The 15,529-nt window shown below is 37.8% G+C and overlaps 1 protein-coding gene across 10 annotated transcripts in view; it reads left to right on the top strand.

Moving 5' to 3' along the window:
• LOC121315698 (kinesin light chain 1-like) overlaps window positions 1-15,529 on the top strand; it is a 63,857-nt gene that overhangs the window by 20,770 nt on the left and 27,558 nt on the right. For 5 of the 10 annotated variants that reach the window (XM_041250021.1, XM_041250019.1, XM_041250020.1 and 2 more), the window contains exons 8-14: window positions 1,082-1,255; window positions 2,335-2,434; window positions 6,111-6,163; window positions 6,267-6,334; window positions 7,220-7,328; window positions 8,045-8,053; window positions 8,949-9,089. In XM_041250021.1, the coding sequence (XP_041105955.1) occupies window positions 1,082-1,255; window positions 2,335-2,434; window positions 6,111-6,163; window positions 6,267-6,334; window positions 7,220-7,328; window positions 8,045-8,053; window positions 8,949-9,089 (654 nt within the window). The remainder of the gene's footprint in view (window positions 1-1,081; window positions 1,256-2,334; window positions 2,435-6,110; window positions 6,164-6,266; window positions 6,335-7,219; window positions 7,329-8,044; window positions 8,054-8,948; window positions 9,090-15,529) is intronic. The other 5 variants (XM_041250023.1, XM_041250027.1, XM_041250026.1 and 2 more) reach the window with 3 other exon arrangements.

Below are 15,529 nucleotides of genomic sequence, written 5' to 3'. Positions count from 1 at the left end.
TGTACTACCTGTTGCACTGCAGTCGGTTTAGTATGCTTCTGGTATTTGATCGAACACATTGCATGGAGCTGCACAATTTCTTTAAAATGTCTTCAACGATAAAGACAGCAGCTGATTAAAGATCACTATCCAGTACAAGAAGGGGACATTTCACTTGCCTGTTATTTTTTCATTTATTTGTTTTTATTTTGTTTGATAATTCACTGATGGCAAAAATAGAATGTCTTTTAAAAGGTGGACATAAAAAACTAAATATTCTACAATGTAGCATTTACTGTTTTTAAAAAAAAAAAAAAAAATTAAATGACTTACCTTCTAAACATACTGCTGTCTCCTTGATTCATGAGCACAAATAAGGGCTAATCCCAGGAGACTGATGAATATGCTGTGAACAGTAACACACCCATGATAACTCTATCAGTGTAAAGACAATGAAACCTTTTCCCTTGGTCAGCCTTTACTGTCATCTTTCAAGAGTAGCCCTTGTAGTTGCTAAAACCTAATGAATCATTTAAAACAGCTGTTGGAGGAAGGGCTGTTATGAAAATAATTTGTGAGATTTATATCTGACATTGGCAAGGTTATTGTTAAATGGCCATCTCTCTGAATGTAATACAATATTCAGAGCAGCTTGCATTATATTCTCATACATAGGCATTTTACAGGACGGGTCATCTTCAGAAATCTGTTGGGTGGGTGCTAGCTGTGTAAACTTTCAAACTTAATCTTATTGCAGCTACTGTTTAATATGGATAACTGTTTCATGTTATCATTAATGGAAATTACCTGTGAAGAAAGCATTTGATCCCCCCTCCAAATGAACATAGGACTTTTGTACACGAATGTAAACATTTATATACAACATGTACTGTATATAAGTATGCAAAGCTTTTTGTTTTTTTTTCACATAGAAGACATAGAACAAGACTCCTAGTCGAAATGTTTGTTGATTTTTAATTTATTAAGTGTCTTTTGGTATTTCTAATAGTGTTTTAAAAGCTATTGATCACATTTACTAGTATTTAAAACTGAATCTTTTTCTTTTTGTTATACTAATTCTTCCATGTTGTCACAACCCCAGGTCCTTGGAAAGGATCATCCCGATGTAGCCAAGCAGCTGAACAACTTGGCGCTGCTCTGCCAAAACCAGGGTAAATACGAGGAGGTGGAATATTACTACTGCCGCGCCCTTGAGATTTACGAGTCCAGGCTGGGTCCTGATGATCCCAACGTTGCCAAGACAAAGAACAATCTGGTGAGTTATCTAGCCTCTGAGATATCAGGTTCACAGCATCTTGAGCCCCTTTCACACTGGTGCTCCTACCCAGGTTCCGAACCGGGTTCTGGCACCCGGGTCACAATCCTGTGTAGTTTGAAACCACGTATCTGGGTCGACACGCTTTGATCCGGGTCGAGCAAGACAAAATGCATGATGGGCGTTCGGAACTGGACAAAGTAACACACAGCCATGTTGTTTAGCCCCATTTTTGTTGATTGAGACACACCATGAGCCAGATTACAGCAGGGATGAAGAAACATTTGCTGTCATCGTTTGGGCTGCCAATTCAATCCAGAGAAGCTTGGCTGGAAGCATCTGTAACAAGCTACTTCCGGGGCATTGTGTACGCTCATTGTATACTTGCTTCTGTCACCCAGGTCGACCCTGCTTCTTCAAAAAGCAGTATGAAATCACGTAGCTGACCCATATGACACCATGTCGCTACCCCCGGTAGGGTCTGACCCAGGCAGAGCATGCCAGTGTAAGAGGGGCTTTAGAGTTAACATTCAAATACAGTGTGTAGTAGTAAAAGCATGCCAATGGATAACATGCTTCATGGTTATGAAAATTACAGTACCTCATTTATACAATGGAGAATGAAGATCATACACTAAACTTCTTTTATGTTGCATCAGGATAGAACCACACCTACGAGTGGCATTGTTATAAGTCTTAAATCATCAGCCTTAATATTTAGTTCTAATGTAGTTATACATTTTGCACTCAAGGTAAAGTCTTAAATATGGCCAGATGGTTATTTTAATTGATTATTTACCTGAAAGGAATAAAGATCAAATTGACTTGAGAGCTATTCTAATGACAAGTGTTTAGCGACAGGGAATTGGCCTTCCTATCAACCTAGTCCTGAATCACTGAATTAGGATGCAGGGGTTATGTTAACCATGTTTGCAAACTTGTCATTTGAATATGGTACTTTACATTGGGGCTATGAGATTTTATAATTGCTGAAGTTAATTGTATGGGGGCAGCCAGGCTGAAACTGCAAGTCTGATTTAGTAGCTTGCTTCATACTTATTTGCATGCTATCCTTCTAGGCTTCCTGTTACCTAAAGCAAGGCAAATACAAGGAGGCAGAGATTATGTACAAGGAGATTCTCACCAGAGCCCACGAGAAGGAATTTGGATCTGTAGATGGTAAGTACAGACTTGATTTGATGGCAAAAGTAAATTGCACAGGCCCACACCTAAACTTCCTAGTAAAACATTTTGATCTTAGATTTAAGACGCTGCAAACTTCCAGTAATGAAAGTCTAGACATTTTCCTTAGTAAAAAAATCGAACAAACAAACAAACAGTAAGATATGGTCCAAACAGTACATAAATGAAACAATAGCTTATCTGTAGTAACTGAACCAGTGTAGCAGAGCAGGCTGGTTTGATGAGTTAAGGCTTGGCGCTGGCGGGAAGTTGCATGATTCCTCTTGTTTTCAATCAGAGTGGCTCTGCAGCACAACAAATGAGGAACAGTTTCCACTATAAAACAATTAGGTTTTGTTGATGTGAACCTCAAGAATACAGCAACGGACCAGTTCAGTAAAGGACTTAAAGAATTACTCAGCGATGTCACTAAACCAAGAGATATGAGAGAAAGAAGAAAAAAGACTATTTTCTATTGGTTATTGGTATCAGTTTTTTCGTGCAAAATTCTCCAACAAGCTCTGTGGTGGCATGGGATCAACTTGAGACTGGGCACTGGGGGAAAATCGGGGAGTCAGGGTATAGTCTAAAAAGTCCTTATTGTGTCATATAGTAAAGTAATCACTTGGCATCCACCCAGCTCAAATAGAGAGTTAAAAAATTAGTCACTGTACGACTGTATCAAAAAAGATGAATACAATGGCTGACGAGCTGGTAGTAGCCCATAGAGACACTATGGGGGGGCATGTATCAAGATCAACGACGCAGCGCCAAATTGGCGGAGTGTAAAGTACTGCCCTGCAGCGGCACAAATTTTACCCAAAATGTAATAATTGGCCCAAAATTAATGAGTCATGGCATAAGCTGGCACATTTAAATGCGAAAATTCTGCTGCACCGGTGTTCTGAAACCCCCAAAATGGACTACGGTAGCACAGATTTACAGACTAATCTGAAAAATAGCACCTCCCCTTCAAATGTGCTTCCTCAATTGAACAATAGGTAGGTCATTTGGAGAGCCAATGACCCGTGTTGACTAAGTGTCTTGACGTTATATTTATTATTATACGACAGATAAAACCAAATATACATAGTGAAAAGGATTTAATGAAGTTTATTATATGATGAATACAAACAAAATAATAATAATAAAATGTCGGTTTAGAGACACTCTGAAATTTGTTGTCATTCGTGATTCTTTTTAAAATACAGTGAATTTTCCGGGCCCCTGTATGACTGCTGCCATAATGCTCGTTCCTATCAGCTGCTTTCTGACTTTTTCTTTGAGCCCAAATAATAATTTGAAATTGGTCTTATTTGTGGACCCTTTTAGGGCCGGCGCTGCTGTTCGGCCACTTTATAAATCAAATTTTACTATCACAGACTTCATTTACAAATGAGCCCCATCTACAATTTGTCCATGCATATAATTAAGGCTTGACACACTTTAAAATGCATGGCTAATGAGCGGCGGAGCGCATTTTGATGGTGCTAACACTTGCCAAAAGTGTCATGATACATATGGGGCAATTTTAAGGCTGGGTTAAACTCAGCGCTATGGCCATAATGCCATTGCAAATGCTTGATACATGTCTCCCTATATGCATAAAAAACAGTACAAAATAAAATGAAAGTTGCCCTCCCCTTTTCAGTGGTATTGGTTGCTTTTTAATTCTAAGTGTTCATTAACATAACAGTATTAACTAAAATTAACAGATTAACACTACATTCACATACTAATTATTATTTTCGTTTAAATAATGGTTTCCATTATCACATCATTGTTTATTTTGAGGTTGTTACAAATAAGGAACTTCATTTTTCCTTTTTCCATATTAAGATCCACTGCTGTTTGATGGTATGTTTTGTTTTTTTTACATTGTAGTTAATTTGAATTACTTAACTTAAACTAAATCATATTATAAGGTAAAGGTGGAAACTATGGCATTAGCCAATACTAATAATGCTTTTACTTTCCTATAACATTTATTAGCATCATTTATATCAAACGTGAAGAACTAGACTACAGGATTCAGACTGCTCCATACACAGAGAGATGCAAAAGTTGTCTGGCTGGCTCAGTGGATGGGGATGATATAAATGTGTCCGTGAGATTACTTGAATAAAATAAGTGAAACAGAAAATAACAAAATGGAATAGTGAATTTATCAATAGTGTTAGTATGGTAAAAGTAATTAAACGTCAAAATTGATCTGGAGTAAAAACACATACAGTTTGAGAGAGAGATATATGCATCAATACATAAGAAATGCTTAAACCGCACTAAGAAATAAGAGAAAAGGGTTAAATTAACAGGTAGCAGTGGAAGAAGTTACAGAGGTAAATTCAAAATGCCAAGAAAATACATTTCAGAACAGTTGTCTTCACATAATAGAGGAAGCACAAAGTACAGCAGCCATGGAAGGAGTTCTGTTCTTCTCCAAAACCTGGTAAGGCACAATGTAGTCATGCAAAGACTAACTTTATGCTACCATTGGGCACATTAGAGTGGTACTTTATCGTCCACGTTTTCCTAATATACAGAATAATTTATTTCCTGTTTTAATATTATATTACACGTGTTGAATATGTATCTCCTTTTATTAGAAACAGTTTTGCCATGCTACTATACCAGCAAAAAACTGAAAAGTCTTCTCAAAGCTGTGCGGCATATCAGTGTTGCACAGGATTCAGAGCTCAATGCTTCAACCACAGCCTTGTCTTTAAATTACTGGTCTGAACCAGTTTGCGAAAGTACTTTAATTTACTGTTTGAAGACTTCCCCTAGTGACTTCAATGTATTGTGCAATGCTAAAATGATTCCCCACCTCACTTCTGAAAATCAGCAATGACAAGTCTTCACGAATGCAGTTTTTTTGGAATATGGCAAAGGATGAGCTGTGCAGAAACCACAATAGAGAGTGATAGAGACCGCACATATAATAGGATCTTAAACGGATAAGATTGTATTTCTAGGGAAACAAACCCTAGTAAGATGTTGAACTTTATTTAAAGACCCTACAAACAAAGAAACAAACAAGTTCTCTGAGCAACATAATAGGATTTAGAGCTCTGGCAAGCAGACTCTAATTTGGAATCTCCATAAGTAGCCTGCAGTTATGTCCCTTTGGTGTCCAAATAGTAATGTGGATTTATAAAAAAAATCAACAAAAAAAAACATTAAATATGAGCAGAATCTATCAAAATATATCATGTACTAAGTAATAGATTATTAATGGGCCACATAAAGAAATGTGCTTTAAATGAAAAGTTATTTAATATGCATAAGATTAGTGTGTGCAACGTGAATGCAGGGGGGTTCTCATCTGGTGAACGCCTTTGAAATAAACCTTTCAGATGTGTTTTGGAGTGGTGTAAACACACATATCCTGGCTAAATCCCAAAGCCGACCAATGCAGTTCTATCCCCTGATTACTCAAATTCTCAAACCTTGGCCCTCTCTGCCAAGTCACTACTGGAAACAATAATCTATTCTCTGTTCATCCTATGTGGTAAAATACAGATTATTCAACTTTACTATCCTTCACATTCAAAATTATTTTGGAGAAAATGGTGCATTTCTGCAATATGCTTTTAAGACTTGCAAGTTAAAAAGTTGTTTTCTTTTTGCAAGATTTATAACAGCACTATAAATACATCTGCTTTGCTTTCAGCTGAAAATAAGCCGATTTGGATGCATGCAGAGGAGAGGGAAGAAATGAGCAAAGTAAGTAGAGTGCTGCGCTTTCATTTCAGTCTCTTGATGTTTAATAACCTCCTTGATGATTCAATGTGGATGTGTTCCTGATTCGCTGCTTGTTTTGGTTCAGGGTAAACACAGAGACGGTGCTCCCTATGCAGAGTATGGTGGCTGGTACAAGGCATGTAAGGTTAATAGGTAAGAACAGAGGATTGCTTGTTAACTTGTTAATATATATGTATACAGTACATTATCATATCAATAGAGTTTTTAAGATGTGTATTTCTGTTATTAAAAAAAAACAAACAAAAAAAAACTTGTCCATCAGCACCAGCTGCACTTTGATGGTGATTCATTTTAAGAGTGTCCATCATCGCGTCTTGCATGCTTTTCACCTATGGAGACCTGGTTTGACTGTCTCATCCTTGCCCCTAGTGGATAGTAGTCTTCATTACAAGGTCACAACACAATTCAGCACAATTGTCAGTCTTTCAGCGACCCAACTGAAACACAAGACCCAGGTGAAACTCTCAGCGTGCCTGTCTGTCATTGTTGTTTTCAAGAGCACAGAATTCACAAACATAAAACATAGCACACACATAAATCCTGGTGGCCTACAATAAAACTTTCAATTGAACTTCAGAAGTTGTGCAGTTTATTTGTTAACCATAAATGCATGTACTTTATATATCAGTTGATCCTGTGTCAACAAAAATGGGGTTGAGAGTTGAATGCCCCATTGTGTAGAGCAGGGGTGGCCAAAGTTGGCCCTTCCTCTCCTGGTCTTTGTTCCAGCCCTGTTCTTTGTTCGAACCCTGTTCTAAATTGTTTAATTGAACCAAGTAAACCTGCATCTGGACCCTGAAGTAGTTAATTATATAATTTTACCTGTTAAACCTGGAGTGGAATGGCCCTGCAGGACTGTGATTGGGCACCCCTGGTGTAGAGCCACTGGTTCGGCACAACCCCACTAAAAATAACAGTGCCACCCCGAGGTGAAATAGTTTAATCCAAATACTGAATGTTGATCAGGAAACCTATGCTGCTGCATTAATTAAGACTGAGTTCACTTGCCTTCCCCAGCCCCACTGTCAACACTACCCTGAGGAATCTGGGAGCACTGTACCGCCGACAGGGCAAGCTGGAGGCAGCAGAGACCCTTGAGGAGTGTGCCATGAGATCAAGGAAACAGGTAAACCTCACCCATTTAACACCTGTGCATGTGCTTGCGTGTTTGTTTTCCATCTATTGGCCTATTCAACAGAGTCAGTTTTGATCCCATTCAGACACCAGCTAAAATTATTGAGTTTCTGGATATCAATTGAATAGGACAGTAGAAAAGCAATACACTCAGGGGCCTAATTGTAATTGTATTTACGGTCTACTGATTTATGAGGTCTTCAAAATATGTACATGTTGTAGATACAAGGATGCTGATTTCCTGTTGTGATAGTATCATTAATAGAGTAGTTAATTGGATTTGAACAGTTTTTTATTTTTTTTATTTGACACTTCAAAGGTTGTTGCTTTTTTTTGAGAGACATACAAAATACTAAATTTAGGGTTCTGCACATTTTGTAGGATGAATACAACTACTTTTTATATTGTAAGTACAATGGAATGATGACAGATTGTTCAATTATAGTATTCATTATTGTGATTTGTAAAAGTCTACCATAATATAACAAGTTAAATAGTTTTGGTGCCTTTTTCTGAAATATAAAATGTACATTGATATACATGTTAGTGTAGTATATCTGCTGTTTTGAGTGGAGCGATCCTTCCTAGTCCAGTGTACAGGTCTACATTGTTGTAAGAATTCAAATTAAATTGATAGGGGTGGCTTATCGGTTGTGATCAGTTCATCTCATTTTGTTTTTCTCTTTTTCTGCCTTGCTTGGGATACAGAGCACGACAGTAAGTTTCTTTTATTAACCAAGAAAGTATATAAGAAACTATTTTTTTTTTTGTAAATTACTTTTCATGAAATTGAATTAAGGAACATTTGCTTAGCATGTCGAACAGAGTGTGACGATATATTGTAAGACTGCCCCCCCCCCCCCCCTTGGAACCTTAAAAGATTGCATTTGCTGTCAATGGCAGAATAACGGTTATGTCACTGTGCAGAGGACCAGCAGCCCATGATTCCTCACATACATTTGGGTAGAGAACATGGGAAAGTGTGGTTCAAATAGTTGACATCCCGAGCGTAACATTTTCTTTTAGCCCCTTTAACACTGGCATGCTCTACCTGGGTCAGGACCCGGTGTCACGCGGGTCAGGTATGTGATTCCACACTGCTTTTGATAAAGCAGGGTTGACCTGGGTGACAGACGCAAGTGCACAATACTTGTCAATCAGTGCCCCGGAAGCAGCTTGTTATTGACGCTTTCATCCAAGCTTTTCTGGTTAGAACTGTCAACCCAAATGTTGATTAGAGCAAATGTTTCTACATCCCCGCTGCAATCTGCCTCGTGCTGTGTCTTAATCAACAAAAATATGGCTTAACAGAAGTATTCCTTGCGGAAGTGAAACCTTCACGCAGGCGTGGCTATTTGTTAATGTGTTGGCTCACGAATAGCCGTCAAGCATTTTGTCTCATTCAACCTGGGTCAAAGCATGTCAACCCACATCCTAAGGTACGTGGTTTCACACTTCGCGGGATTGTTACCCGGGTAGCCTGGACGTGGGTCCAGACCGGGTTAGGAGTGCCAGTGTGTGATATATATATAATTTTTTTTTTTTTTTTTTTTTAAAAAGCAACAGAAAACAGAACAATTGTAACTGATATTGCTGTATTGTTGCATGCCAGGGCACCGACCCCATCCACCAGACGAGAGTAGTTGAAATCCTCAAGGACAGAGACACCCCTGAACGGAGGCGAAGCAGCATGAAGTATGAGAGCGGCTTGGAGGGAGGCGAGGAAGTGAGTATGGGAGTAGATTGGAACGGCGTGAGTACAATTCCACTTCATTCAAAAATAAAGACGTAATAATGGCTGGTGGTGACAGTGCAGTCCTATACAGCAGGACTGGTGTGCATATATTCATCAGCTTCTGAAGAAAACATCCATTGAATTATGTGGCTTTGCAAATGGCAGCGAGTTCTGAGATTTTTAGGCAGCACATTTGTCGGGTCTTTTAAATTATACACACTCCGTTAATGGGAATTTGGAAGCCTTAAAGTTCAATAATGTTATGAAATTGTCCTTCAATTTTTTTTTTTTTTTTTTTTTTTTTTTTAAATCGTGTCTTAGTTTTGAAGCTGATTGATACCAGTACACTAGTCCTTGCTGTATAATCTTCACTGTCATTTAAAGAAAGTTAAAACAAACTCTGTAGCTGATTGTATGTCTTGGCATATGTTTATTGTCATTGTATAATTATGTATTTAGAGGCTGGCTTTTTTTTTTTGTTTGTTTTTTGCATTTTTAAGTTTGCTTGTTGTGATGCAAAGTAGCTGTTTTTATGTAATGCTTAAAATGGAGAACAGAATGTCTTATTACAGTTTCACCTGTGCATCTTGAAGGACTTAATTACTTTCCTTCAGCTTCTCCTTCTTATTACGCCTAATTATTTCTAATCAGTATTTATTACAACTCCTCCTTTTTTTCAAGTGTCTCAGCTGTCCAAATAACATGGATTGAATTTGTAGCTGCCTTTTTTGGGCAATTTGAAGCAATACTGGCATCTTGCAATAGTGTGCCCCAGCAATTCTGCTTCATGACTCGAAACCACCCCCAGGGCTAGACTAGTTAGTCCAGTAGTCAGCCACACTCAAAGACATTAAAACTAGTGTGTACACGAGTTGCGAGTCTTTCTCTAAACGTGCATGCAACACAACTGTAAGGTGGCATTGTGTAAACAGATAGAGTCACTGAAATGGGAGCAACATGTCTGGGAGAAATTCCTTTGGATATAATCCTGTTGTATAATGTCTTCCACTGAAGATAATAGCCTTTTGCCATCTTGGTTGTAGATTAACACCAAGATTTCCGCAAGACCTTGTTTGTTGGCGTCATGGAGCTAGCAAGAGTGACCATACTTAGCAATCTTGCAGAACGTTCCAAATTCACCATGGATACAGCGATACATCTTTCTTATTCGTAATGTGTGACGCTGGTCTGGAAGAATAAACAAGCTAGTTACAGCTCACTAACCAAAGAGATGTAAAGAATTTATTCTTTTTGATCCTATCCTTCCTTTTAACATCTTCATTCGGCATTGAAATGTTCCATCCCTTTTGAAGTTAGGCCCAAGCAGTCATGATGTATTGGGAGATGTGTGGTTGAACTTGATAAGTTGTATTGTCACGTGGCATGATGGCATCATCATGAATAAACTCTCACTAAAACTTTTGAAACCTCATATCTAAAGATATAAATATTGTTTCTCCTAAATGGCCTGATGTGTAATGGATCCATAAGATGCACAGTTTAAATTGTAATCACCCCCCCACACCCACACCCACACCCTTGCCTGAAAAGCATGTGCTGCCTTGCTGGTTTTAATGCTTGCCGAATTCAGGTTTGAAGTTGATTTATGCCTCAGCATTAACTCTTATTTTCTATTAATTTATTTTTTGTATTATTTATTTTAAAAGGTTATTACTGTTTGTGTAATACAGTGTCATGTAGTATGCAAAAGTAGATCATATTATTTGTATCATTTGCTTTGAAGAAGTGAACTAATTTATTATGACTCAGGGCTTCAAAGGACATTTGGCGTTTTTAGATCGACACTAGAGGTATCATCTGTGGGATATGGGCTTTAGTTACCTTTAGTTCTCGTAGAGGTTTCAAAAGCTATGATAGTTGGCTTGCCAACCAACCAAAGCAGAGAGGTTATTATGGAAATTGTAATAAAAAGCCTTATAGGCTGTGATACTAGTGGTATGGTTAATATATAATTTACTAATCAAGCACACAATGGCTAATCAACAAAAATCAATGCATCCCTGTAGCCTACCTGTATTGTTTAAGCAAAACCATTTCAACCATCAGTGCAAAATACTTTTTTTGAACCAAGTTCAAACAGTCATTGCTTGTAATCTTAGTTAACAGTCTGACTAGACACCATACTTGAAGGTGTTGATTCCTTGGCCCATGAAATTTCTGTCCCACAATACTTTGGTAACAGGATGACCCGTAATTTCACCAATGGCTTCAAATAGCATTTGGAGTCAAGGGTCCTATTCATAAAAACTTTGTTGCTCAGATATCCAAGACGCCTTTTTAACTTTATCTTGACTGACTATTGTCAGCCATTCTTCTTTATCCAAATAGCCTACAACCTGTACTTTACAATTCTAGACTAGCTTTCTTCTCCATTCGCATTTTGAGATCAGTGGTCAGATGCTTGCTAAGCTTAGAATCTTGGAACTCACTTTCACAATCTAGTTTCGACTCTGAATGATTAACTATTGAATACACAAAACATCAGTGTATCCAGTAAGTAATATTAGAAGTACTGTAGTGAGTAGTGCTATTTTATTATTATTTTTAAATAGCATTTTATGCACAAATATAAACTCTGTAGCCAATGTTTGGGACAAATAGAAGGAAAATATTTCAGAATATACCAGTAATGATTGGCATGATCATAGGCAGAAAATGTTGTATTTCAAATCACACTGAGTTTGTTGTTTCATTTTTGGATTCATATCTTTAAATAAATAGTGCTTTGAAATGGCTTATTTGTTCCTTTTGTCTAGTTTTTTAATGTTTGTTGTAAATATCTGCTTGTTCTATTTTCTTGTTAGTTTTCTGCTTTACCGTTTAATCAGAAAATAGGTTGATCCGTCCTGAGGGATTCAGATGTAGTCTAGCAAACCCTAAAGTAATACCATTAGCACACATGCTATGTGCTTAATTCACAGTATTCATAGTAGGAATTATGCATCTAATTTAACAGTAAAGGGTCTGCATTTTTTGAACAGTTGTAATAAAATCACAGAATGGTAATATTCAATATATATAACAATATTTGTGAAATTAGCTATTTTGTTCTACATTCTCACAGAATGGTGGTCTGTGATTTTGGGAAAGCTGCAAGTTTGTCAAAATTGCTCAGAATGAAGCATTTTTTTTTTAATCTGAAAAACAAAATCTGTTCCATCTTGTTGCTACATTCATTGGAATCTGAGATATATGGCATGGTATGTCTGTTCAGTGTGTTTAATCATTGCAGGCTCTGCTGCAGATTTTTTATTTAAAAATGATTTATTGAATCTGTTCTTTTTAATATTGTATGCAGCCAGTATTTAGAGGTGACTGTGGAGTGACTGAATAACAGCAGATGTGCTTTGATTGGCTTTTACACCCTGCAGGCTGCCTAGTTGCAGCCAGTCAGATGCATAGGTGGAATATTAACATGATTCCCATACTTTAGAATTCTGTTTGTGTTGAGACAGACTGCAGTTTACAAAATGGAGTGTGTATTTTCATTGCCGTTCCTGTTGTACTAACAAAGCATGAAGTCAGTGTGTTAAGCTCACTAACAGTTTGCATGCATTCTTTACATTGTGTATTAACCTGTGTTATGTTCCAATCGCCTGCCTTCCTTTGTTGTCTCTTTTTAACCTGTGATAATTTGTGTTGCCATGACACCCAATCAGCCAATCAAATTTCCTGTCGTCTTCACGTGGATTGTACTCCCTCTCCTTATTTTCCTTACAGCTTAAAATGTGAATGTTCTTAAAAGCAGACCAAACGAGAAGAACAAAGTTGAACTGTATTTGTAGTTAATTTCTTCTAAAGAGACTCACACAAGTGTTAGATTTTTATTTTCATTGCTGCGCTGGACAGAACTAATGTCAATAGAAGTGAATGAGGCCTCAGTGGCATTGCCAAGAATACCTAAAACTACTGACAGCAGTAAATAAGTAAATTAAATGAATTCAAGCTTATACATTTCAAAATTAAATAACAATAACATTAATGTTACAGAAAAAATTACTTGCTTAATGCATATTAATAATTATTTATTTTTTTTGTGGCTAGTTGGTGCAATGCTTGTATTTGTTCATTTTAAATAGGTCTTTATAAAATAAGCAATCAATGGACTTGCTCCTTGATTTAGGAACAGTGTAAATAAAGTGTGCCACATGTTAGTCTTGCTTATCAGAATGCAATTAGTTCTCTAAGCCAAATTGCTGTTTGCCTGCATTGCAGAATTGCTTGTTTGCTGACACACCAAACAAGTGTCTGGTAAACCGTACTTGCTGAGTCAGGTTCTGACATTTCCTGGACAGGATCACTGAGTCAAAACTGCATCATTAAAACTAAGATACTGGAAGATTAGGAAAAGGAAAACTCAAAGGGATATTACTGACTGATTTATGCAGAGGCACTTAATATCGTTATAACACTTGAGGCTAGTTTGAAAAGATGCACATTATTTTAAATAGAATGAATAGAGTTTCAGTATGTCACAATTAAAAAAACAAAAACACAAAACAAGCTCTATTTACAAAACAATGATATTCACAAAGATTAAGATTCAAAAGTAAACTTTAATGTAAATTGAAATGAGTTCAATGAGGATATCTTAATAGAGACATTACAACACCGTGGGTATGAAGTGTGCACTTCTACACCGAGCTCACGAGTCACAAGGCCTTGTAAGCAGTGATAGATTACAGTGCAGTACATTTAAATGAGTTGTGTAACTACAGTATATTCTTATTGATATCTTATTAATTGCCCTTGGGCCTGTTTGTTCTACTTGTGCCCCGCCTAAGACAGAAATATTCTGTATTGGTACCTTTTTTTGTCATTACTTGTATCCAGTGCTGCAAAGGAAAAAAAAATGTGCGAGTCTTTAATCATGTTAAAGCCAGTACTTGTGAAATGTAACCATTACTTAATGGGCATTTACCTTCCAAAAGAGCTGAATCCTGAAAGTTGTATACCAAAGCTGCAGTATAAACCTGTCGGGCAGTCGTGGTCCTGCCCCCGAGGGCACAAAAGAACTGCGTTCACGGACCTCGGCACCATTTTTCTTTTCAAGACTGACCTGATCGGAGAGCCTTGTTTCTATCTGTATATATTATATTATATCATATCTGTATATATTATATATATATTTGCATTTATTGTGTTTTTACACAAATTATATGCGATATTAAACTAATCTCTGTAATAGTTTTTACTAATTACACGTCATGGCACGGTAGCTGAGTGGTGACGTCAGGCCTGAATGAAAAACCAATGCAATACTGCAGGGCAAAAAGACTCTGCGGCGCTGTTTATTTTTTAACTCAAAAAGAAAATAAACGATTTAACAAAAACACAGAGCCAAATGAAAAAGATTAACAAAAACAAGTCACGAACACAATAAGAAAATACATTTTCCAGGTCAGGCTGGGCAAATCGCCTTCACTGTGCCTAGGGTTATGTTAGTTTCGTTCTCTCTCGTCTCCGCCGCTCTCATTCTCCACTTCCAAACACCCACCCGGAGTGCAGAGAGCTGCAGGCTTTTATGCAGGTAACCATCTCCCGATTTAGCAATAAATTAAACAATTAATTAATAGGCCACCTTCTGCACAAGGTTTTTTTAATTGTGGCTGGGGCTTCCCATTCACACTACCAAGCAAAAAACACCCACACCTCTTCGCCGTCACATTTAATAAAACAATAACAAAACGCACAGCTACACAGTCACATTTACATAATAATAATAATAATAATAATAAATATAATAATAATAATATACAAAACAAAGTATTATATATATATATATAATATATATATATATATATATATAGGCCTGTCTGCAACGTGGTGCTCAGCACACGTGCACAAGACAGCTGCTGGGCTCAGCAGCACTAGGCCTGTCTGCAACGTGGTGCTCAGCACACGTGCACAAGAGCAGCTGCTGGGCTACGCAGAACCAAGATACTCGCTTTGGTTGTGGCTGCTTGCAATCTCAACCACAGTATCTTGATGCCATTTTGGTGACAGATCTTTAGCATCACCATTGCGAAGGATGTTAGTCCTTGCTAACAAGCAGGCTTCCCTCAGTCTTGTGTGTGGTACTGCTTGAGTGGTTTTGCCAGTAGCTTTTACAGGCGAGCATTCCTGTACGTTGCCACCCGCGGTAACTGCGAACTGGTGAACCCCTACCGAACCGGTACAGAGGTTACCGACCCTCCCCACTCCTGACCCAGTACCGTCTTCCTCATCCTGCTCAAGCTGTGCTTCCCCTTCCCCTCCCCCGCGAGAAAGAGGAAGAAGTCGCAGTTCTAGGCGATCGGCAGACTCAGAACAGATGGAAAAGTTCTGGGCAGCTGTTTTTTCCATCAAGGAACTGTTCTCGCTTAATTACTGGGGGAACATTGGGCCACCTTGGTCCAGGAGCCTATTTTTAGTGCTCCTATCCAAACAAGCGGCTT

This window comes from Polyodon spathula, chromosome 5, assembly GCF_017654505.1.
Source record: "Polyodon spathula isolate WHYD16114869_AA chromosome 5, ASM1765450v1, whole genome shotgun sequence".
NCBI classification, from domain to species: Eukaryota; Metazoa; Chordata; class Actinopteri; order Acipenseriformes; family Polyodontidae; genus Polyodon; species Polyodon spathula.
Note: the sequence above shows the minus strand (reverse complement) of the source record. Positions and strands in the feature narration are given on the sequence as shown.